Source organism: Zingiber officinale, chromosome 11B, assembly GCF_018446385.1.
Source record: "Zingiber officinale cultivar Zhangliang chromosome 11B, Zo_v1.1, whole genome shotgun sequence".
Classification (NCBI taxonomy): domain Eukaryota; kingdom Viridiplantae; phylum Streptophyta; class Magnoliopsida; order Zingiberales; family Zingiberaceae; genus Zingiber; species Zingiber officinale.
In genome coordinates, this window is record NC_056007.1 from 1,858,894 (window position 1) to 1,883,346 (window position 24,453).

Genomic DNA, 24,453 nt, shown 5'->3' on the forward strand with positions numbered 1-24,453 from the left:
GCCTTTGAGTAGGAGTCGAGCTAGGCTCCGAACGAAGTAAAATACCTTGTCTCTTTTCTTATTTCCGCTGCACTACTTTGGTTTCAAAAGGTTAAAGAATAGTTTTAAACGCGCGATATTCACCCCCCCCCCCCTCTATCGCTTAAATCGATCTATCACATAGTGTAAAATCTGATCCCAAAAATTGTTGATTCTTATCACCAAAGAAATCAAATTCGGTGTTATGGAAGGCGCCTTCCATAGCACCGAAGGTGTCTTCTATGAACAGTATGAAGGCACCTTCCAATGCTTGAAGGTGTCTCGAGTACTGTTCACCCGAGGTCTTTTTTGCTCATTTTTCCCTGTAAATTAGGTTAGTCCAACAAACCAAATAATAATCTGCAAGATAGTGTTAGCATAGTAATAAGCAATAATAATTAGTTCCTGTCCTCCCAGGACCAGAAACTAGTAACGTTTCAGTTTAGGGATCCAAAATGAACCTAAACCAGACCGACACCTACTGTCCCTCAACCAAGATGCGTCCTGACCAAGTCACTCTCCTCCAGTGACTTACTTTCACTGACTAACTTGTAGTCAATTGACTGGCCTCATGCCCCACCAGGTCTTCATGCCAGTTGTCAGGTCCGCATACTCAACTGGACTTCGTCAAATTGTTAGACCCCGCGAAATAAGCTGGACTTTGTTCCAAATATCAGGTCGGCCCTTTGACCTATCTGGGTTTCGTACCAACTATCTAGTCCTCAGGCCTAGCTGAGTTTCAACCTAGTGTCAGGTCCTCTAGACCTGACAATTCATTCACACTTGGTAATTAGACCATAATAATATCTAACTTAACTCACTTGTCATTTATCAAAACCTGAGCTTGACTATAAGTACAAATTACACCAATAGGTTAAAAGAATATGCTGTTATAATATGTCGGCAAAGGGAAAGTATAGAGTTACCTTCAAGAAAGATTTCATTGAATGTTTTTACAAGAGAAGAAGAATATTCACTGACAAACGGTTGCTATTCTTTGACAGATTGTTGTGATTCTCTCATAGTGTTGTCTCCTGAATACATCCTAACCGGCCACTGAGCCAGTTAATCACATCATGCATAAGCAAAATATTGAGTAAGGTAGGGTGTTTGACCCTTAAGGTCGATCAGGTATATGTCGACTGATATAGATATGATTATATAAATAGGGAACTGAGCCCCTAGGTCCGGGCGGTTCTTTGATTGATAGGGCTTAAGCGGGGATGCTCGCTTATAGAGAATGAGAAACTCAGCCCCGAGAGGCGTGATCGATGCTTTCAACTAGTCGTCCTTGTATTCAGAGGTCTGTCCTTAAAGTGATATCTTGAGCTCTAGGAATTCGATCGGACCTCTTATGAGATTCCTTGTATATGTGTACCTTGCAGAGGTAAGGAGGTTGAGCCCTGTAACCTTGGTCAGCTTTATACCTAGCCGCTATATATATGAGGGTAAGAGAATGAATGGACAATGAAAACTTATACGTCAGACCGGCTGTAGATGGAGTTGTACTCTGAAAGTGGAAAATCGGGTTCCTGAGGTTTAGACGAATATATTCTTGGCCCGACCGGTCTTATGACAGGTCGGTCCTTTATTCAACTCGAGCGGATTGAATCTGAGCGGAGGGTGGACAGTCGAATATACATTGAGTGTTGGAAGCGAAGTATGACACTGGGTCCCCCATGCCCGGCCGGCTCTAGGGCCAGTCGTCCTCCGATTGGGAGTCATAATTTTGGGCGAGGAGCCAAGCTCTATTGAGAGTGGCCCTTTGACTGCCACCTTCCCTTAACTTAGACCGTCATCTCACCTAAATTTTAACTGCCACGTCATATCTGGATCCGTTCGTAACATCTCGTATCATTGGGTTTCTGGACGGTCAGCCACATGTGCTTCCTGATTTACTCTGTTTGTCAGTAAAAAACCTCCGTGGAGCCAAATTGATGATCTAAGACTTAACGTTACCTAGCCTTGTTATTATTATTTTTTATTCACGACATTGCACGTTTATTTTGTTTCTTTCCATTATTATTTTCCCGTTCAATTATTTGTCCTCCATTTCATTTATTTATCAGCCGGTGGTTCGATGCTTGGCAGTTTCTGTAATTTGTCACGTATCATAATTATTGGAGCATAAAATTAATTAAGTTTGTTTAGCTATCAGCTAGCCTACGGTTCCTCTATAACGATGAAAGCATTATACTTTATTTTATATCCAACAAAGAATAATATTTAAGAAAATTAGCCAGTTTTTACTTCTATGGCTAAGTTTTGGATTCAAATCATGAAAGATCCTTTTCAATATGGGATTTTATTAGCCTTATCTTGTTAATTGTCTATGGTTTTTGGTCTACATTATTGGTAGAAGTTTCCTTTTTCAATTCTTTATCAGTAAGTGATCTCACGTTTTTCCCATTTTAATTATTTATCAGTAAATGGTCCTTCCATTTAAATTATTTTTGAAGTGGTTAGGTTTCGGCTAAGTTTTGTTAGGTTTAATCAGTATTTGTAATGCAATCAGGAGGTTAATCAGAATTGTAATATAATTAAGATTATATTATAATATTAATTATTTTATTTAGTGTGATTTTAATGTAATTTAAATTATAAAAATAATAAAATTTTATAATCCAGCTTACAAGGCCAACCACAAGTAATCCAGATTAAATTCCAAGCTCAACATTTAACTAAAACTTAAATGCCAAATATAGCCCTAAATCATTTCTCATACCAATCGATTGTCGACGCCACTGTTGCTGCTGTCGACCACCGTCATCCGCCGCCGGGGTGGCCACTGTTGTCGGCGGCCACCGTCGGCCGCTGCCGCCAACCGCCACCGATTGTCGTCGCCGCCAGCCACTGTCGCCCGCCGCCCGCTGCCTGTTGCCTGTCACCCGCTGCCCGCTGCCTGTCGCCCACCTCTGCCACAAGCCGCTGACCATCGACCATCAACCGTCGACTGCCGTCAGCCCAGAGGCCGGGCGGTCCTAGGCGATTGCCCAGGGCCCAAAATTCTGAGGGGCCCAAAATTCTGAGGGGCCCAAATTTTTAAAAACTCATGTATATATATATTTATAATATTTTTTTAGGAATTAGGTTAAGCCCTAATTCTTTAATTGTCATGCAAGAGTCTGATTTCTAAGGCAGCGCCGCTTCACTTCGCCGACTGTCGTGCTCTGCCCATGACTTCTCGAGGTTGCACACCTGCGCCGTTGCCTATGCTCTACACAGTTTCCAGATAGCCTTGTAGTTTGGATTGTCATTTAGAGGAGCAAACCATTTATCCTTGTATGCTGGCCTGCTGGATTCCTCTTCTCTTCATCAACCTCTTCCACTCTCCACATCCAAGTGTGTGCTTCTAAATACTTTGAGTTGTCTATCTTTGATGCTTCCCAGTCCCCATCCTCTTCATCATCCCAATCTTCTGACTTCTAGCTTTGTCGTGTCATTTATTTTCCCCCAAAATAAGAACTATTATCATATTTATCAAATAAATATTTTGTCAATAATGGTAGATTGAAAATTCTTTTTCTATACAAATACAGCCTAATCTTTTCAAATATCATCTTTAAAGAGAAATTCCTTTTCCTTTATATTTGCATTTGGCCTTCGGTTATTAACATAATGAACTATTATATTACATATTTACAGGAGACTCATTTATCTTCATTATGAAAAATAATTTTCTACTTTATTTGTTTTGTTGCATTTTCTAAAATTATACCACAATGTCATATTACTAGATACTGATGTTTGATATGTAATATGTTGATGAAATATGTATTTATGAACTTATGCCCAAATGCATAGTTAATTTAACAATTCAAAATTCTCGTCCAATCATGCTCACTTCCTTCATTGAAACTTGATTGATTTTAATTTTGATGCTTTATTATACCACATATCATCTGCTTCCTAAAAAGAGATATTCTTTTATACTTAGTTGATTTAAATTATAGTTTTACAATTATTGTGATTTTGTGCATTATAATATGTTTCCTAAAAAACATATTTCTGAATGTGAAAAAAGAAGAAGAAAAGACTAGAACAATTAACCGAATCACAAAGAGATATTCTTAATAAATTTTTTGTTAAAAGAACAAGTTCTAATGAAAATATAGAAAATTTAAATATGGATAATATAGATGAGTCTAAAGAAATACATAATGTTACCGTAGGATTGGCTGAAAGGAGTTTCTCAAAATTAAAATTGTTAAAAACATATATGAGATCAACGATGTTGCAAGAAAGAATGAATGGATTAACAATTTTATCTATTGAAAAGGAGATTTTAGAAAATCTTGAAATTAATAATATTATAGACGATTTTACATCTAAAAATGCTAGAAGAAGTCAATGTAAATATTTTTTACTTTTATTAAAAAAATTTTGGGACCTATTTTTATTGTTTCGCCCTGGGCCTCCTATATGTTAGGACCGGGGCTGGCATCACCGATCAAACCCATTTCTGTCCACAACTTGTCTCAAAACTTTCAGAAACCGCAGGGAGAAACAAAACATCATCATTCCACTCCTAAATCAACAAAAACTTCTGTTTTGGGCTCGAACAACCAAAACAAATAGGGCAACATCCAATTCCATCGTAAATACCCAAATCCATTGCGGAAACCCAGAAAACCTCACAAAATGAAGCAAGAACATCACGGAAAAATCGAATCATGAATCATTCAACCAATCGGGCATCACAGACAAACATTTCAAATCCACCTAGCTTCTTATCCCTTACCTCTCAGATCTCATACCAACATATGGTAGTGTACTTACCTTTCCCTTCCTCGTTCCATCGTCGGAAGCCCTCGCCCAACTGTTATCGCACCACTGGTGGGGTGGTTGAAGGACTCTACGTCCGATTGCGATGTCCTCAGAGGAATTTTCCATGTGGTGTGGTGCCTGGCCGGGTCTCAGAGCACGGTGGAAAGATCGGTCGAAAATAGCGGGGATTGAGAAGATGGAAAGGAGCGGCGAATTGGGGAGGAGCAGTGAGGAGGAATCGGGAGATGCTAAACCTAGGTTAGAGTTTATATATATATATATATTCATATATTCTTAGGTTAATTGACTCTAACCTTAAGCTAATGAAATCAATTAACTTCCAATTTAATTGGGTGTTAAAACAAGTTTTCATCAGGCTTAATAGATCTATCCCCTTAAACCTGTCATACGAATTCATTTTAATTCTCGAAAAAACTTCTAAAAGTTCCTTGAAAATTTTATAAGGAAATTTCTTAATTAGCGAATGTTATTTTATTTTATTTTAACCTAACTCGTGAAACCTTACAGTATTTGTTTCCTTCGAGTCGATCTAGGCCTCTTTCTTATCATCTTGATTCTATCTTTCTGGGTTGACTGGTACTTTTGTTGCTTCATTAATCGGGGCCTTGTACTTCGTCAGATGGTGAACCACTAGTCGACGTCGATCTTCAGGTACACTTCCATCTACTTTTTTCAATATAGAAAGTCATCTCCATTGAAGAGTGGAGGACGAATAGTGTTGTATCCTTCGAATTGGCTCATTTATAGAAATGGAATCATGCACACAAGGAGGAGGAGGAGGAGAGAAATCCCAAGACTAAGTCTTGGATTAGTAGTATGGGAGATAATAAAAAAATAAAACTCAATCGGTGTTGCACCAATTTAAGAGTATTTTGCAATGGAAATATTGATCCAATGAGATAATTATACCAATTTGGATTCTATCGACAAAGCTCAAAATTGAAAAAGAAATATTAAAAGTAAGTTTAAAAATCACCCCTGTTATGGGTTATGATGATCGAACCCTTTGGGCAAGGTAGGATTAAAGGTCGAGAGGATGAGGGGATGAGTATAGTTAGCGAAGCGTACTATCAGTAGAACAAAGGTCGACCAAATAAAAGGTTCTCTACTTAAGCCCGAGTGGTGAAGATCGGCCAAATAAAGGTTGAATGAGTACAAGGGTGCTCGTATGCGCTCGGGCGACTAAGTCCAACCAAGTGTAAAGGCATTCAGCCTTATAAAGATTTTAGTATATGATCGACTGAGTAAAGGCCGAACGAGCACAATGGAGATTGTATACGCTTGGGCGACTAAGTTCGACCAAGCGTAAAGGCACAAAGCCATATAAAGCTTTTAGTATATGATTGGCCGAGTAAAGGCCGAACGAGCACAAGGGTGCTTGTATACGCTCGGGCGACTAAGTCTGACCGAGCGTAAAGACATTTAGCTTTATAAAGCTTTTAGTATATGATCAGCCGAGTGAAGGTCGAATGAGCACAAGGGTGCTCGTATACGCTCAGACTACTAAGTGCAACCGAGCGTAAAGGCACTAAGCCTTATAAAGCTTTTAGTATATGATCGACTGAGTGAAGGCCGAACAAGCACAAGTATTCTAGTAGGCACTCGTGGGGCTAAGTCCGACCGAGCGTAAAGGCATTCAACCTTATAAAGCTTTTAGTAAATAATCGGGTGAGACATGTTTAACAGAAGTTACACATGATCGGCTTAAGTGACCGATCGAGATACATGTAGCATACAAATAACAGAGAACTTTATGACAGCCTGGTAAGTTTGGCAGAAAATATTCTCTCAAATCTTCTTTAAATATATAAATATATTCCTTTACATATGTCATCCAGAATGCAGGTTATAAACTATTGGTACCCCAAGATAGTATTGATGTGATAAAATAAGTCAGGTTAGGTCCTGTTGGTTTTTAACCCTGTGTCTAAGTGTGTAGGAACTTAGGAGCACAAGAAGTTGAGTAAAAGATGCAGTTAGTGAGAAAGACGGCATGAGAGAGAGCCGACGGGCTCAGTGTTTTTGAGGGACGAGGTGCTGCGGAAGAGTACACTGGTGGATGAGAAGGGAGCATGCAGTTTTTTCAAGCGATGAGAAGCTGAAGCGGAAGATTGCTCGAGGAACAAAAGATGCAGCTAGCGAGAAAGTCAGCATGGGAGAAAACCGACGGGCTCTGTGCGTCTGAGGGATGAAAAGCTGTGGAAGAGTATGCTGGTGGACGAGAAGGAAGCACACGAAAATTCCGAGGGACTAGAAGCCGGAGCGGAAGATTGCTCAAGAAGAAGGCCGGAAGTTAGGTTTGAGTGAGCCCTATTCCGGATGGCTAAAATCACCCAAGTGAGCGGAGCCAAAGTGGAAGACCCGGACCGATGCAAGTATTACCAGAGCAGGAGACCAGGACCAAAAGTCAACAGAATGTTAACATTCGGGTTTGGTATGCTTGGACCAGGCCGGGGCGCCCGAACCTGGTCGGGGCTCTCGGAATTGGTCTGGGGCACCTAGACTCCGAGCGCCCAGAACCGAGAAATTAACTGTTCATGACATGGCACATCCCGTTGAGATAGGGATAGAACTCTATTCCCTTCCAGACGCCGGGAACCATTCCAGGCACCCCGAGCAGGGCTATATAAGCAGCTGTGCTCCCAGAAGCTAAACAACAACAAGAAAGATAGAAACAACACTTGTAAACACTTCATTTTCTGTTTATCTTTGTCATTGTGAGCTTTCATTATTGTAAAGAGGCTTCTCCGCCTAAAGTAGAGATTAGTGTGTGTTAACTTCCTTGGATTAACAACCTCCCCGATTGTATACAAGTAAAATCTCGGTGCCTCTTTTCTTTTAGTCTTTTTATTATTCTTATGCAAGTGTTTGATTTAATCGAGTTGTAAAGTCGAGGAAGGTATTTTTGTTTATTTTTGTGTAAGGCTATTCACCCCCCCTCTAGCCGGCTGCCAAGGGTCTTAATAAGTGGTATCAAAGCCTAATAGTTTCTGGAGGACTAACTGTCGGACGAAACACATGAGATAGCCGGACCGAGCATTTACCCACCGAAGTTCAGGGGAATTCATGAGCTGGAAAATGAAAATAGAGGTATTCTTTAAAAATAATTTTGAATTACTATTAATAATGAAATTCGATTTTACAGCACCCAAAGGTAAAGAAGAATGCCAATGGATAAAGAAAGAACAGGTTGACTTCGTGGCAAACGACAAAGTAGAATTCCACCTGCTGAGCATCTTACCGCCACAAGAAGTCAACTGGATCGGTGTCTACGAATCAGCAAAGGAGCTTTGGGAGAAGTTCCTTATGCTACACAAAGGGACGTTTGAAGCCAAGCTCGTGAGATAGGATCTGCTAAGGAACTAGTTAAGTAACATAAAATTGGAAGCAGAAGAAACCTTTGCACATCTTCACTCGAGAATGTCGGAACTCATTACTGGACTTACGAATCTCAGAGAAAAGGTAAGCAACTGAGATTTGCTAAGGTACGCGCTTAATGTTTTTCCTAGAACTATTAGACTTGGGTCCAGTCAGTCGACTATCAGCCTCTTTTGACTAGACTTGAAGGGGAGGTTAGTGATACAGAGTGTCACAAATGTACCCAGATATGATGTGGCAGTCAAAGTCAAGGTGATGTAGTAGTCAAAGTCAAGGTGAGGTGGAATTCCAAGTCAAGGGGAGGTAGCAGTTAAAGGGTCACTCTCAACAAGGCATGGCTCCTCGCCCAACGCTAAAGCCCTCAGAATAAGGATGGCCGACCCAGTGGCCGGTCGAACCAAAGGGGGACCTAATGCTCTCCTCCTGCATTATGACACCTAGTATATATTTGACCAGCCATTATCCGATCGAGTTTAAGGGATAGCTGGTCTACCATAAGGCGCTGAGAAAAAGTCCAGTCAGCCTGGAGGACCGATCTGGCAACACGTAACTTCTCTTGAGAGGAGTAGGTGATGATGCATTCCCCGAAGAGGGAACAGTAGGCGTCGGTTCGACCTAGAGTTTCAATGAAACTCAAAGTCAGAACCGGACAGTCAAAGGATGTCAAATCTCATATTATAGTTGTCGGTATTCTTTATTTTACAGTTGTTTTAATATTGTAAGTTCATTCTTGTACTTATTTGGAACTGATAGTGGATTTCCCATCGAAAGCACTCTCACGTGCGGGCCTTGGAGTAGGAGTCGTCACAGGCTCCAAACCAAGTAACTCTTGGTGTTTGCGACTGTTTAGTTGTTTTCATTTTCCATTGCGTTTTTACTCGAATCGAACGAATTAGCCACGAGCGCTATTCACCCCCCCCCCCCTCTAGCGCTTTACGATCCGACATGTATTTCTACATATGGTTGGTCGACCTAACAATTGACCAAACTTATGGTTCTTCTTATATACCAATTCTAACTCATGAGCATGTTAGGAATAAAGTCGGTCAGGCATAATTTCAGGCCAGCATATTGTTGATCGAGTATGCAAAGTAGCTCTTCACTATGCTCTCCTTCATAATAGCCGGTCAGGAATATCCCAGGTGGATTTACATAATTTAACATTCTTATCTCCTAATTTTACGTGGGGCAGCCCGTGCAGCTCTCATTGCATATCTGACTGGATATAAGCACTGACCAGAATTTTTAGGATAGCTCCCCATCAAAATCAAATATCCCAAGAGTTGGTAAGGAATAATGTTGGTCAGGCATAAAGCCGATCGAGCATAATTTCAGACAGGCATATAACTAGTTGAATATGTGAAGCAACTCTCCACTATGCTCTCCTTCATAACAGCCAGTCAGGAATATCCCAGGCAGATTTTGACACGCTGCAGAATATGTATATTATTCTAGGGTGTGAAGTTACAGAAGGATTAACAAGAAAATAAGAGGGATTATAAGAGAGAAGTAACACAAAAAAAGGAATAGTTGAAATTATGCTTAAACCTATCATGAAATCAAGAGCGCAAAGAAAAATAGATATAGCTATAACATGGCTTAAGCGAATTAAACCCATTAATTCAATATCTAAATAACTTATCCTAAATATTATCTAAGCATAGGTTTATATAGCTCTCAAAGCACTCAAAAATATTTAAACAGAAAAAATAATCAACTAGACTTATTCCCTAAGATTTAGGATAAATTAACTAACAAGACTTATTTTCTAAAATTTAGGATAAATTAATTAACAAGACTTGTTTCTCTAAGATTTAGGATAAAATTAAATATAATTTTAAAAACAAACTAAACTTAATTAATGGATAACTATTTTAAAAAAATCTAATTTGGATCCCCTCCTGCATCAGTCTCTTGGAGTTGAAGAGAACTCGTCCTCGAGTTTAGGGTGGGTGTATCCGGCTCCAAAGCATAATGACTTAGGTGTTTTACATTAAAAACATCAGAAGTTTTTAAATGACTAAGAAGTCACAACCTGTAGATATTGTCATTAAACTTTTCTAGTATCTCACAAGTTCCAATCTTCCGATCTTTGACCTTATTGTATTCATCAATAGGGAAACTATCATGAGTTAATACAGCCCAAACCATATCACCAACATCAAAAAGAACCTGATGTCTATATCGATCTGCCCTGATCTTGTACTCGGTGTTGCTTTCCTGAATAGTCTGCTTAACCTGCTCATGAATAACCCGAAGATGCTCGTCCATCTCCTCAATCCTAGGGTTAGCTTGTCCTGGACACGAAATATGGACTAAATCTAGTACCCCAGATGAGTTTCATCTATAAACAACTTTGAAAGGACTCAAATAGTGATCCTCTTCTTTGATCTATTATATGCAAATTTTTCTTGAGGTAAAACCAGATCTCATTACTTCGGTTTGGTTCTTGTGAGACATCTCAGATGATTTTCTAAGCTTTGGTCTGACCATCTATTTGAGGGTGATAGACGTTGTTGAAGTTTAGAGTTATCCCTAGCTTTCCCTATAAAGTCTTCCAAAATTGACTGACAAATTTAGTATCACGATCTGAAGTAATAGTTTGAGGAATACCATATAAAAACACAATCTCTTTGAAGAAGAGGGTGGCAATCCAAATAGCATCCATAGTTTTTCTGCACGCCACAAAGTGAGCCATCTTGTAGAATTGGTCCACCACCACTAGAATAGAATCTACGGTCTATTTTGTGTGGGGTAATCACAATATGAAATCCATGCTAACCTTGCACCAAGGAGCTTTGGGAATTAGTAAGAGAGAATACAAACAAACATTAGTTAGGGTTCCCTTAGATTGCTAACAGACAAAGCAACAGTCCATAAAATGAGCTACGTCAATAGTTAGCTTGGTCCAATAGAAGTCTGAAGAGATGAGGGCTAATGTCTTATCTCGACTGAAGTGTCCTTCGTTATACAATTCATTGATAATGTGATAACTTAAGGAACATTCCAGAATATATAATTGTAGTCCACGAAATAGATAACCATTGTACAGAATAAAATCGTTGCGAAGCCCATTAGTTAGCCCATGATATATCTTGTTGAAGGAGGGATTAGCAACATACATCTCTGAGAAACATCCAAAGCCATTAAACCTAATGCTCATGGTAGTAAGTAGGGAGGAACGACGGCTTAGAGCATCTACAACATGATTGAGACTCCCGGCTTGATGTTTTAGCATGAAGGTGAACTCCTACAAGTAGTTTACCCACTTGGTGTGTTGACTACTCAACTTGTGTTGCCCGTTGATGTACTTCAAAGCATCATGATTAGTGAACAAGATCAATTCCTTCTGTACAAGATAATGATGTTAATGTTTCAAGGATTGCATAATAGTGTAGAATTCCATGTCATAAGCAGAGTAATTTTTCTTGGCACCAGATAGTTTCTCGCTAAAAAAAGGCAATAGGGTGTCCTAAGTGACTTAGAACACCACCAATGCCAATACTAGATGTGTCACAGTTTACTTCGAATAATTTGTCGAAATCTGAAAGTACTAGAATGGGTGCTTCGGTCACCTTTTGCTTCTCCAGTTGAAAACTAATCGCAGCCGCTTCAGTCAACTTGAACTCGCGCCCCTTGAGACACTCGGTGATAGGAGCAATTAAGGCTCTAAAATTCCTGACAAATTGGCAGTAGAAAGAGGCCAATCCATGAAAACTTTGGACGTCGTTAATAGATTTTAGCTATGGCCACTCTAAGATTGTGTCTATCTTTGATGGATCTGCACAAACACCATCGGTAGACACTATAAATCCAAGAAACAAAATTGAGGTCATGAAGAAAGAACACTTCCTATTGTTGATGAGTAAGTGTTCATCCTTTAGCTTCTTAAAAATAGTGCGGAGGTGATCAAGGTGCAAAGTCCGTGTCAGATTATAAATGAGGATGTCGTCAAAGTATACAACCATAAATCTTCCCATGAAAGGTTTCAAGATCTGATGCATGAATCTCATGAATGTACTGGGTGCATTGGACAATTCAAAAGGCATGACCATCCACTCGTACAACCATGTTGTGTCTTGAAGGCAGTCTTCCATTCATCTACAGGCTTGATTTGAATATGGTGGTATCCACTCCTAAGATAGATCTTGAAGATCTTTGAACCGAAAAGTTGATCCAACATGTCATCTAAGTGAGGAATCAGAAATTTATACTTCACCGTGATTTTATTGATGGCTCTGCTATCAATACGCATGTGCCACGAACCGTCTTTCTTTGACACGAGTAGGGCAGGGACTGCACAAGAGCTCATACTCTCATGAATATGTAGGATCAAAGGCGTGCTAGAAGGGGGTTGAATAGCATGCGTTGCTTTTTTTCTCGTTTATAAAAACATACAGAATACACAGCGGAATAAAGAATGAAAAGACAAGCAACGCTAACACGCTTTCTTTTACTTGGTTCGGAGCCTATGACAACTCCTACTCCAAGGCCCGCGATCGTTGATCGCTTTCGTTGGGAAATCACTGTAGATTCAAAAATTAAGTACAAGTACAAATATGAAGCTTACAAGTATTGCTCAAAATTAAACTTGTTACTGACGACTTGCAGCATTTAGACATTTTCGGAGTGCTCGCAAGAGCTCAAGTAGTTCTTCATGAATTGTTGTTTTGAAGTGCTAGTCGAGGCTCCTTTTTATAGTCGAGCTTGACCTGATCCAGTTCCCCTAATCTCGGGATCTGGTTTGACCCACCGTCGATCGATCAACCGATCCTGCCTAAATTGTTCTGCCTCCCGGTTCTTCTGCTTGGATAGAGTTTCTTCGTTCGATCGACCGATCTCGTCGTTCGGTTGATCGATCCCCAGCTCATCTGGTCCGATCAACTCGGCTTGACCACGTCACCGCTTATCCTCGTTCGATCGAGCAATCTCGAGATTCGATCGATCGATCCCCTGGTCGAACCTGGTCCATTCACTGGAACTCTGATCTTGCTGCTTGGAGGTTCGGTCGACTGAACCGAACGTTTGGTCGACTGATCCCGGTCGAATCTAACCTTGCATAATGTGTTAGTCTCCTGAAAATAGAGTTAGCACATAGCAGATAATATGTAAATAAATAACTTTGACAACTTTCGGACTGTCCGATTCTAACTTCGGATTTCCTCCTAAAACCCTAGGTCGAATCAATGCCTACTATTCCCTCTACGGGGAACGTGTCTTCACCTACTCCTCTCAAGAGAAGTTACCTGTTACCAGACCGGTCCTCCAGATCCACTGGACTTTTGCTCAGCACCCGATGCTTCAGGACTTTCTGCTGAACGCCCGCTCCATGACTCGTTCAGTCTTCCACTTGGTCCGCGTCCACTAAGACTTTCACCTAGAGTTCCCGACTCTAGGGTTTTGCCCAAAGTGCTCGATTCGCCAAGACTTTCCTCCTAGGGTTACTACCCCCTAGGGTTTTCCAACTACCTAACTGCAGCTAGTACTTTTCATCACCTAGGGTTATCGCCCCCTAGGATCTAGGGTTACCACCCCTAGGGGTTTTCCACTTACCTAGGATCCACTAGGACTTTTGCCTAAGAACACTTAGGACTTTTCCTACAAGCTCAATCAACCTTGTTAGATAACAAGACAACTTAGCTTTAGACCCTTTGACATAATCAAAACACAGGTTCGATCGTCTGATACTCCCTGCATCAACAATCTCCCCCTTTTTGATTATGGTAACCTGGTTCAAAGTTAAGTAAAATACAACAATAATTAAAAGAATTTTAGCATGAGCATAAATGCAATAAGTTATAAAAAAAACTCCCTTATGCTCTCCCTTTCATAAAAATTATGTTTTAATTCTTAACTTTGACTTTTGTCTCCCCCTTTGACATAAATCAAAAAGAAAATAAGTAGAGAGAAGGTTGTTTGTCAAGTAAAAATAGTAAAAATATTACTCTATTTAACTTTAAGCTCCCCCTGAAGGGTAGCACTTACTTGAAAAAAATATTGGCAAAGTTTGTAGTTTTGAAAGTAGACTTTAATCAAGAAGAAGGACTAACTTAGCTAATTTTTAAGCTTTGAAAGTGACTTAGGGTTTACCAAAAAACTTAGCTAGATTTAAGCTTTGAAAGTGACTTAGCTTTTAAAAAAACTTAGCAAAACTTAGCTTTTAAAAGGATTTTGATAAACACTTAGGTTTGAAAAAAAAATTGATGAAAACTTAGCTTTAAAAGGAATTCCATGTAAAAATACTTAGCTAAGAAGATGATTCCTTTAAAAAGAAACTTTATCAAATACTTAGCTTTATTAAAACTTAGTTAAGTACTTAGCTTCTAAAAAAGATTTTGATAAAAAGCTGAGTTAAGTACTTAGCTTAAATGATATTTTCATAAAAGCATAGTTAAGTACTTATCTTGAAAAATACTTAGCTTAAAAAAAATGATAACACTTAGCCTTTAAAAAGGTTTTTAGATAAAAAGCATAGTTAAGTATTTTTTTTCACAAACTTAAAACTTTTTTAAAAGTATTTGAACTTGTTTTTTCAAATAAGGTTTATTTTCAAAAATAGTTAAAAACTTAACTTCCTTTTTCAAAAAAAAATTTGAAATTTTGAAAAACAAAAATAAAAATTAATGACTTAACCTTCCTTTCACTCCCCCTTAATTAATGCCAAAAATGTTTGAGGGTCCTAGAGTCCAAGCATTAGAGATAAACATAAAAGTTATTATCTATTATCCTAATTTTCCATCTCACTCATTCTATGTTATCAAGCATGTTCAGCTTATGAGTGTGTGTGAGACGAAGTTAAGTTAAATTGATTTTATCTTTAACATTGAAAAATATTGAAGTATATTTCAAAAATTTGGATTTCAAAAATACTAAATTTGAGATTTTAAAATATAAATTTGAATGAGTTTGAATTTCAAATTTTGGAATATAAGTTTGAATTTTGAATAAGTTCAAATTTCAAATTTTAAAATATAAGTTTGAAATTAAAATTTAAAGATTAATTAGCATTTGGAAATAATTAAAATTTTGAAGGTTAATTATAATTTGAAAATTAATTAGATTCTGAAAATAATTAAGATTTTGAAATTAATTAAGATTTTGAATTATGATTTTGAAATTAATTAAGATTTTGAATTATGATTTGAAATGAAATTAATTAAGATTTTGAAATTAATTATGATTTTGAATTATGATTTTAGTTTAAAATTAATTAAATAATTAAGATTTTAAAATCACTTAAAATTTAATTGAGTTAACTTAATTGAATTAAGTTTAATTAATTTTGGTTTGGTTAACTACTTTTTTTTTTAAAACCTAGGACCATCTCACCTTTTGCTAGATTTTTAATCAGGGAACCTTAATAGTTTTGTGAGATGGTTAATTTAATCTTCAATTTAAATTCAAATTTAAGGATTGATCAACATTTGAATTAGACTAAGGTTTAACAGTTAGCCAATTAAATATTTATTTCAATAATTGGCTTTTAGCTGTGGCGAGGCACTAGGCCTTCTTGGGTATTGGATTATCAACCATTTCTAGACAAAGCCTTTTAAAGAAATTGAATTTTTAATTTTCTTCCTGAAAATTCTAGGTCTAATTAGTCAAGTGTAGATCAAGCCTAAGTCCTTATCTACCCTAGTCTAAGCATGAATAAAAAGTAATAAATCAAATATCAGATAATTCTATTTTATGATAAAAATGGCCTTTTTATTAGCCCCCCTGGATCATAGCCTCGATAAGGTCTATCAAGGTAATGAATTTGATCCTTGGGGATCCAATATTGATCAAGTCCAACTTGATTAGTCAGGTTATACTTGAGGACCCATGCATGGACTAAGTTCTATTTGAGTGTTTTACCAGAGATAAATAAGATCTGAATTTATGTTTAGTCTTATATCCAAGTCCAGTTAGATTGTATACCACCCTTTGTTTTCCAAGAATTAGGTTAAGGTTCTTAGAACCCAAAGTGAACCATTCCAACGTGTCCTTAAGTCCTTTAACTTGAGTTTTCAAATTGAAATTTTCTTCCTCAAGTTGTTAGACATGGGTTGAACTTCCATTTTGAACTGGCTCAGTCAAAGGACTTAGGTTAGTCTCCTCCTTAAGGATTGTTACCTCCTTTTGGAGTGACTTGACTCGAAGATTGGATTTTGCCAACTTTCTTAACTAATATGAAACTAAATTTTGTAATTCATCAATTTTAGTACCATAAATTAGAGAACTTACAATATTGTTTGGCCCTTTAGAAACGGATACGGATCTGTGTCTTCTTTCGGACTGTGTTTCTGATTTGGCTCCGATTTCTGATTTGGATTCTGTTTCGGCAATGTATGCTTATACTGGTAGAGCAAGAAAGCTTGCTTTCTCGTGTTCTTCGTCGAAATCTTCAGAGGACTCGAACCGCGTTACTTTCAAGGCCTTCCTTCTTCGTTGCTTCTGGTTTGGACACTCTAGCTTGTAGTGTCCCTTCTAATTGCAGTCGTAGCAGGTAACTCCAGATTTGGCCTTCGTGTTCGATTGAGTCACCTTCTTTTTTTTGCACATTTTTCGTACTAATTTTATGAGCTCGGCAGTAATTTCATCGTCTTCTGAGTCTGATTCATCTTCGGACTTGGGTTCGGTTCGGCGCTTCATTTTTGGTTCCCGTGTTCTGCTTGTTCCTGGAATCAAAGAAATACTTTTCTTGGCTGAGCGTACATTAATCTGTTCATGTAACTCAAAATCAAAAAATAATTCATCTAATCTAATAATTGAAAGATCCTTGGATACTTTGTAAGCATCTATCATTGATGCCCACAAGGTATTCCTGGAAAAAATATTCAGCGCGTACCTGATGACATCGCGATTCTCTAATTTTTGTTCGATCGCGTGGAGGCCGTTCAGTAGATCTTGAATCCGGGCATGTAGTTGACTTACTGATTCTTCATCTTACATTTTTATATTATATAATTTATTTAATATTAAGTCTCATTTACTTACCTTCGTGTCGGAAGTGCCCTCGTGCAGCTCGATCAATTTTTCCCACAACTCCTTTGCACTATTGAAGGGACCAACCTGGTTCAGCTCTTCTTTGGTTAGGTTGCATTAAAGAGTTTGTGTTGCTTTTGCATCGACTTCAATTTTCTTGCGAGTTGGGGCATCCCATTTGTTGTAGGGGACAAGTGCTCCGGTGCTGTCAACTGGTAGGGAGAATCCCGTTTGAATGATGATTCACATCTTTACCTCTGTCTTCTGATAGTACTTCATTCTGTCCTTCCAGTAGCCGAAGTCTTCACCAGAGAAAAGAGGCGGATGAGCTGTGCTGTAGCCTTCTTGGTGGGCCATTCAAACAGGAATCTCGCACACAAAAAAAAAAACCAATGTTCTAAGACTTGGTCTTGGATTAATAGTGCGGGAGAAAAAATAAAAATATTATTTCACCAATTTTTATAAAATAAAATATTAATAAAATAAAAAATATTATTTCAAAATTTGTTAAATGTGATATTGTGTCAATACTAATAAATGGTGAAGAGACGAAAATAAATTTTTCAAAAACAGTTTTGGAGGGAAAAAATGAAAAGCGTAGGATCGAAGACGATATATAAAAAATGATATATAAAAAAAGACCCCCTTTGCTCAATTGATGGTTTCACCAATTCAGAGTGGCCTGACTCTGATACCAATTGTAGGATCGAAGATGTGCTAGAGGGGGGCGGGTGAATAGCACGCGTTGCTTTTTTACTTGTTTCGAAAAACACACAGAATATGCAGTGGAATAAAGAATGAAAAGACAAGCAACGCTAACACGCTTTCTTTTACTTGGTTCAGAGCCTGTGGCGACTCCTACTCCTAGGTATGCGATCGTTGATCGCTTTCGTTGGACAACCACTATAGATTAAGAAATTGAGTACAAGTACAAATATGAAGCTTACAAATATTGCTCAAAATTAAACTTGTTACTAACGACTTGGAGAAATAAAACTTCTAGCTTGATCGTTGTCAGAGCAGCGTTTAGGCATTTCCGGAGTGCGCGCAAGAACTCAAGTTATTCTTCAAGAATTGTTGTTTTGAAGTGATGATCGAGGCTCCTTGTTATAGCCAAGCTTGACCGGATCTAGATCCCTTGATCTCGGGATCAGGTTTGACCCGCCGTCGATCGGTCGACCGATCCTCCTGATCGGTCGATCGATCCCGCCTGAATCGATCTGCCTCCCGATTCTGCTGACCAATCCCGTCGACCAATCCCATCGTTCAATCGACCGATCCCTAGCTCATCTGGTCTGATCAACTGGGCTCGACCACATCACCGCTTATCCTCGGTTCGGTCGACCGATCTCGAGATCGAGTCGACCGATCCCCTGGTCGAACCCGATCCATTCGTTGGAACTCTGATCTTGCTACTTGGAGGTTAAGTCAACTGAACCGAACGTTGGGTCGACCAATCCCTATCGAATCTAACCCTGCACAAAGTGTTAGTCTCCTGCAAAACAAAGTTATCACATAGCAGATAATATGTAAATAAATAATTTTGACAGCCTTCGGGCTGTCTGGTTCTGATTTCGGATTTCCTCCGGAAATTGTAGGTCGAACCGAGGCCTACTATTCCCTCTAGGGGAACGCGTCCTCACCTACTTGTCTCAGGAGAAGTTACCTGTTGCTAGACCGGTCCTCCAGACCGACTGAACTTTTGCTCAGCGTCTTATGTTTCAGGACTTTCTGTTGAACTCCCGCTCCACGACCCGTTCAGTCTTCCACCTGGTCCACGACCACCAGGACTTTCACCTAGAGTCCCTGACTCTAGGGTTTTGCCTAAAGTGCTCGACCCGCCAAGACTTTCCGCCTAGGATTACCACCCCTTAGGATTTTCCACCTGCCTAATCATAGTTGGGACTTTTCATCACATAGGCTTACCGCCCCTAGGACCTAGAGTTACACCCCCAAGGGTTTTCCACTTGCCAAGGATCCACTAAGAATTTTGCCTAAAAACACTTAGGATTTTTCCTGCAAGCTCAATTAACCTTGTTAGATAAAAAAAATAATTTAACTTTGGACCTTTTGACATTATCAAAACACAAGTTCAATCGTCTGGTGCTCCTTGCACCAACAGAATATAGCCTCGTCTCAATAGCTCCATAACTTGTCATTGTAGTTCTTCAACATCCTTAGGGCTAAGACAGTATGCCGGTCGGTTGGGTCTTAATGAGATCTAATACCAACTAACGCTGAACAGAATATGTATATTATTCTAGAGCGTGAAGTTACAAAGGGATTAACAAGAAAACAAGAGAGAAGTAACACGCAAAAAAAAAAAAAACTAAAATTAGGCTTAAACCTATTATGAAATCAAGAGTGCAAAGAAAAAGAGATATAGCCATAACCTGACTTAACGGAAATTAATAGATTCAATATCAAAATAACTTATCCTAAACATCATCTAAGCATAGGTTTATATAGCTCTCAAAATCCTCAACAAAATCTAAAAGGAAAAAAATAACCAACTAGACTTATTCCCTAAGATTTAAGATAAATTAACTAACATGACTTATTCTCTAAAATTTAGAATAAATTAACTAACAAGACTTGGTTCGTTAAGATTTAGGATAAAGTTAAATATAATTAAAAAATAACTAAACTTAATTAACGGATAACTACTTTAAAAAAAATCAAATTTGAATCCCCTCCTACATCATATTTACATAACAGCTCTCCACTATGCTCTTTCGTTACTCGTGTGCATCCTTTTTCATAACTAATGTCATTAATGAGACGGTTAAAGGAATATGCTATCAGAATGTGTCGGTTAAGGAAACGTATAGAGTTACTTTCGAGGAAGATAACATTGAATGCCTTCACAAGAGCCTAAAAATATTCTCTGACAAACTGTTACTATTCTCTAACAAGTTGTTGTGATTCTCTCACGGTGTTGTCTCCTGAGTATATCCTGACTGGGCACTTAGCCGATAGATCACATCTTGCATAAGCAGAATATTGAGTATAGTAAGGCGTTCGACCTTAAGGTCGCTCGGGTATATGTCGAATGATATAGATATGATTATATAAATAGGGAACCGAGCCCCCTAGGTCCGAGCGGTTTTATGATCGACAGACCTTGAGCGGGGATGCTCGCTTATGAAGAATGGGGAACTGAGTCCCGAGAGGTCTGACCGATGCTTTCAACTTGTCATCCTTGTATTCAGAAGCTTGTCCTTGAAGTGATATCTTGAACTCTAGGAATTCGATCGGACCTCTTCTGAGAGCTTCCTTGTATATGTGTACCTTGCAGAGGTAAGGAGGCTGAGCCCTGTAACCTTGGTCAGCTTTATACCTAGCCGCCATATATATGAGGGCAGGAGAACGAATGGACAATGAAAACCCATACGTCAGACCGATTGTATATGGAGTTGTACTATGAAAGTGGAAAACCGATTTCCTGAGGTTTAGACGAATCTATCCTTGGCCCGACCGGTCTTATGACAGGTCGGTCCTTTCTTCAACTCGAGCGGATTGAATCTGAGTGCAAGGGTGGACTGTCGAATATACATTGAGTGTTGGCAGCGAAGTAAGACACTGGGCCCCCCATGCCCGATCGGCTCTGGGGCTAGTCGTCCTCCTATCGGGAGTCATAATTTTGGGCGAGGAGCCAAGCCCTATTGAGAGTGACCCTTTGACTGCCACCTCCCCTTAACTTAAACCGTCATCTCACCTAAATTTTGACTGCCGCGTCATATCTGGATCCGTTCGTAACATCTCGTATCATTGGGTTTCTGGACGGCCAGCCGTATGTGCTTCCCGATTTACTCTGTTAGTCAGTGAAAAACCTCCGTGGAACCAAATTGATCATCTAAGACTTAACGTTACCTAGCCTTGTTATTATTTTTTTTATTGACGACATTGCACGTTTATTTTGTTTCTTTCCATTATTATTTTCCCGTTCAATTATTTGTCCTCCATTTCATTTATTTATCAGCCGGTGGTTCGATCCTTGGCAGTTTCTTAATTTGTCACGTATCATAATTATTGGAGCATAAGATTAATTAAGTTTGTTTCGCTATCAGCTAGCTAGTAGCCTACGGTTCCTCTATAATTAATGATGAAAACATTAATTATACTTTATTTTATATCCAAGAAAGAATAATATTTAAGAAAATTAGCCAGCTTTTACTTCTATGGCTAAGTTTTGGATTCAAATCATGCAATATACTTTTTTTTTTTTATATCAATATGGGATTTTATAAGTCTTATCTTGTTAATTGTCGGCGGTCTTTGGTCTACATTATTGGTAGAAGTTGTTTCCTTTTTCAATTCTTTATCAGTAAGTGATCTCACGTTTTTCCCATGTTAATTATTTATCAGTAAATGGTCCTTCCATTTCAATTGTTTTTGAAGTTGCCGCGTTTAATTATATTATATTTGATTATATTACCCATTATCAAATATATCCTAATTAATTGAGCATCCAAGGAGTTTAGCTAAGTTATGATCTGATTCCTCTATAAATACACGATCGATCGATGTTGCATACAAACTATAACAGAAAAAAAAACATTTTCTCTATCTTATTGTTGAGATATAGAATTAAGCATGGCGACCAACGTGTTTGGGAATCCAGTGACGGACGACACGGTGAGACTAATTTTTCCGAATATCACTGAAATCACCGCCCGACACAGAGCAGAAGTGGCTTTGCAGTATATGAACGCAGACGCGAAAGCGACGAACGTGAGTCGGTTTGTGCACAACCTGAAGGAGGCTTACGGTACGGGAACCTCGACGCTTGGCATGATTTACAATGCCACCGGAGGTAACCTATCATTCGTTCTCAATCACACTTGGGAAGGTGCTGTCTGGCGATCCCCTTACCCTCAAGTCATTCAAAATGGGCAATGGGCTGGATTTCTTCACGTCCGCGGTAGGCTCATGGGTCCTTCCAAAGAAGCTATTGTGTACAGAGGGGTGAACAACGATGGAGCCGGCCGTGATTGGATGCTGGCTTGGAACACATCCCGCATGAATTATCAGAATCGCGTGAGTATATATATATATATATATATATATAAGCGATAAATTTTCAACTAATTAAGATTAATATTCATTCTTAATGTTCGTTAATGCAGGTGTACGCTGAAATCCATACGGCCGGTGGTTTTGGTTCGGGGAACTGGAACGCCATTGATAGTAAGATGGATAGTCAAACGAATAATTACTCTACCACCGCGCTCGGAGGCTTCGCCAGTGCGTCGATTGGCGCAGGCAGTTCACCGGAATTTGTGGGAATCTTGTCCCTGGAAGGTTTGGGATCCAATTTTATGGCGATGGCCACTGATGTTAGCGTCGTCTCGCAGTCGCTTGATTCCAAGTATGTGGATGATGTTGATGAAGCCGATGATGAAACTCCTGCTGAATAATGAAGCCACCACCTTGTGGCTGGCTGGCTGTCTGATTACAAGCACTACTATATTCCTAAGAAAATAAAATAATAAGAATGATAATAATCATAAAGCACTCGAGCAGTACTGTTAATTAATTAATTATGTGTGTTGTGTTTGGAAGGAGATGATAGTGTGGTGTGTATCCGAATAATTAACATGCTTCTTCTTGTTGCATGTACCTTTCGATTCTTATATTAGTAAAATGAAAACTCCTCCGATCCTCTGATCTGTGTGAATTTTTTCAATGGGCAGTATTAAATTGGTCTATAAATTTAATAAACAAAAACTATATACGCCTCCGCCAACCCGTCCCTAGGTCAATAGGAAAAAGGTAAATCACGGATGACTACTAGCCATTAGTGCATATGGCCAAGACATAGGGGAGGTTATACTCGGTCACGCCAAGTTTCGACCCCAAGACCTCATGTGATAACACCCCATGTCTTAACCATCACACCACCCATGCACGTTGTTTAGGCTAACGAACCGTACCTGATAAAAGTAATTAAGAAAATTATATATACACTCCCTTTAATTTCTAGATAATTAAGGTAATGGATAATTAAAGACTGTTTCATTTGATAGTTAGTGTCCACGACTATGTGTTTTATATATGTAACGTTTATTACATCTCAATCTATGATATATGTTTGAAATGATTAAGGATATTAGAAAGGCTTATGAATGCTTAATAATGTTTCATGTAAGAATTAGGCCTGAGTCATACTTGGTGTCCGATATATAGCTAGCTTTTGCGTCGATTTAATGTCAATATGACAAAGGGTCTTTTTGAACGTAACTGAAAGGGATGATCTTTCAACGTAGTAAAAATATGACCTATGATAGTTTAATTTAAGTTTTGGCTCCATATATAGGATTGTTCACGAGGCTTGAAAGTATCGGAAAACCATAACGTAGCATCTCGAAACGACCCGAAACGAAAGACGAAAAATCAAGGCAACAACAAATTAAAGGTCGAGAACTCTTCCTATTGACTAAGTATGGAGTTCTATCAATATTTAACTTTAGGTTCAATTCCAAATGTTGGGTTTATTATTTAAAATATAAGTAAGAATTCGATGTAGTAATCATATTATGTGATACGGGGTGCCACGAATGAACTCAGATATGACGTGACAGTCAAAGTTAAGATGATGAGACAATCAAAACCAAGATGAGATGTCGGTCCAATTCAATAGGAGGTGACAGTCAAAGGGTCACTCTTAATAGGGCATGACTCCTCGCCCAGTGCTAAGGCCCTCAGAACAAAGACAGACGACCCAATGACCGGTCAGACCAAGAGGACCTAGTCAAGGACAGAGCCAGGGGGCGATGGCGGCGACCGCCCCTCCTCAATTTTTAAGTATAAGAAGTGTATGAGATATAGGAATAGGGAGTGAAAGAGAGGCGAATGGGAGGCAACGACATGGTCACCTCCCCTCAATATAAACACATATATTTCGCCCCCTCGATATAAAATTTCTGGTTTCGTCCCTGGACCTAGTGCTCCTCGTTTGTATTAAGATACCTAGTATATATATTCTACCAGCCATCATCCGATCAGATTTAAGGATAACCGGTCTACCATAAGCTCGGTCGTCTATACGACAGACCGAATTTAGAGGACCCAACTTCCCGCTCAATATGTCTTTCCACATATGGTTGGTCGACCCAACGGCTGACCAAACTTATGGATCTTCTTATATACCAATTCTACCTCATGAGTCGGTCAAGAATAAATTGCATAAAGGCGGTCCAGCATATTTCAGGCGAGCATATAGCTGATCGTGAAGCAGCTCTCCACCATGCTCTCCTTCATAACAGTCGGTCCAAAATATCCCGGGTGGATTTACATTGC

At 38.9% G+C, this 24,453-nt stretch overlaps 1 protein-coding gene across 1 annotated transcript; it reads left to right on the top strand.

Moving 5' to 3' along the window:
* Nucleotides 1-21,671: 21,671 nt before the first annotated feature.
* On the top strand, nt 21,672-22,840 carry LOC122035180 (23 kDa jasmonate-induced protein-like). Its single transcript, XM_042594585.1, has 2 exons — nt 21,672-22,191; nt 22,281-22,840. Exons 1-2 carry the CDS (start codon nt 21,748-21,750, stop codon nt 22,569-22,571), a joined length of 735 nt encoding a protein of 244 aa, XP_042450519.1. The 5' UTR covers nt 21,672-21,747; the 3' UTR covers nt 22,572-22,840.
* Nucleotides 22,841-24,453: the final 1,613 nt, after the last annotated feature.